The sequence below is a fragment of the Amphimedon queenslandica genome, unplaced genomic scaffold, assembly GCF_000090795.2.
Source record: "Amphimedon queenslandica unplaced genomic scaffold, v1.1 AMPQUscaffold_11373, whole genome shotgun sequence".
In the NCBI taxonomy this organism is placed as follows: Eukaryota; Metazoa; Porifera; class Demospongiae; order Haplosclerida; family Niphatidae; genus Amphimedon; species Amphimedon queenslandica.
This window is the reverse complement of record NW_003548385.1, coordinates 2,765-4,193: the sequence shown is the minus strand read 5'-3', so window position 1 is coordinate 4,193 and position 1,429 is coordinate 2,765. Positions and strand designations below refer to the sequence as shown.

Here is a 1,429-nt window from a genome sequence, read left to right as displayed (position 1 = left end):
TATGCACTATCATACACAGACACATCATAATGTATGTATTAGTACACACACACACGTCACATATAGACACACGTCACCATCATGCACACACAAACACATGACACACAGAGACACACTAACAAACACACTTAATTATTAACAATCTGTTTTATGTACATTAATATAAATTATTTAGTTTGAAATACTCATCAACTATTGTGTATCAATGATGAGAATTACTGACCTGATGAAATCCTGTAATAATGTATCTCATTACATCTACCATCAGCTGAATACTGAGCATCAGGTTGCATTGGACCAGTATTTATAGAAGAGTATCCCCTGGTTCCTCCAATTATTACAAGATAGTTGTCACCGTCAAAATTAGCTGATACTATTCCACAGTAGGTCTTCATCATTGGATCACGATCAGAACTAGAAGGAGAGAGTTCCCTCCACTTCAATGAATCCACATTGAAACAATGTAAGCTGTTTTGATAACTACTACCAGATCCACCAAAATAATATATGTCCTTTCCTATTGCTACGGTTGAATAGCCACAGGAACCTTGTGGTGGGGTACCAGTAGTAGGTTTCTGGTCCCAAGCACCAGTTGGTAAGTGATACACCTCCATCACATCATAGTCTACTCCAGACCCGTACCCACCCCACATATATAGGTAGTCTCCTACCTTTACTGTGGAGTGACTATCTCTCTTCACTGGTTGATAGTCTATAGAGAACAAGAGGTACCAGTAACAGAGTAACAGTAATATAGTGATGAGTTTAGAATAAGGACAGGATACAGAGGAGTAAAGTAAGTGAGAGAGTAAGAGAGACAAAGAATGGATCAAAGAGATACAAAGAGAAGAGAATAGTGGCCCTCACTTTTAGATGCCATTCTTGCAAAATACCAGCCCCACCCAAACTATGCAACATAAGACCACACCCATTTATCCAAAATTCATAAAATGAGTTCCAGTGGTGGTGCCAGTAGAAAATCTCCTGCTGGTTCTACTAGACTCAAACCAAAACCCAACTTCTTTAATTGTCCTAGTCAAAATGATGGGGTAGGTAAGGAGGGGACTGTACCAGAATCCTTATTGAAAGAAGCTCGTAAAACCGGTTCACTGAACCCTGTCAAACAGGTTGGAGGCTGTGTGAGACTTGTAACATGTTTTTTTAATTCACCAAAAATGATATATATAAATGATTTTTTCAATTTTAATTTTTATGACGCATTAATGAACATGTGGATGTATGAAAGTTAGTGGGTGAATGTGTATAATTACAGGGGCATTAGTGTTATTCCTCCTAAACTGTGGAGACTCAATATTGATCCTCCTGATGGTAGTACTGCTTCATTTGATGTTGATGAGAGATGGTGGGACCAGGTGGAACTGACTAGACTGGATCTATCATCTAACGAAATCAAAGAAATATCTGAAGA

The 1,429-nt window shown here is 38.3% G+C and overlaps 1 protein-coding gene across 1 annotated transcript; it reads right to left on the bottom strand.

The window, feature by feature from the left end:
- Positions 1-190: 190 nt before the first annotated feature.
- Positions 191-894, bottom strand: LOC109589383 (rab9 effector protein with kelch motifs-like). The gene is made up of 2 exons (XM_020005474.1): positions 868-894; positions 191-712 (listed from the first exon to the last, which is right to left on the bottom strand). Exons 1-2 carry the CDS (start codon positions 878-880, stop codon positions 216-218), a joined length of 510 nt encoding a protein of 169 aa, XP_019861033.1. The 5' UTR covers positions 881-894; the 3' UTR covers positions 191-215.
- Positions 895-1,429: the final 535 nt, after the last annotated feature.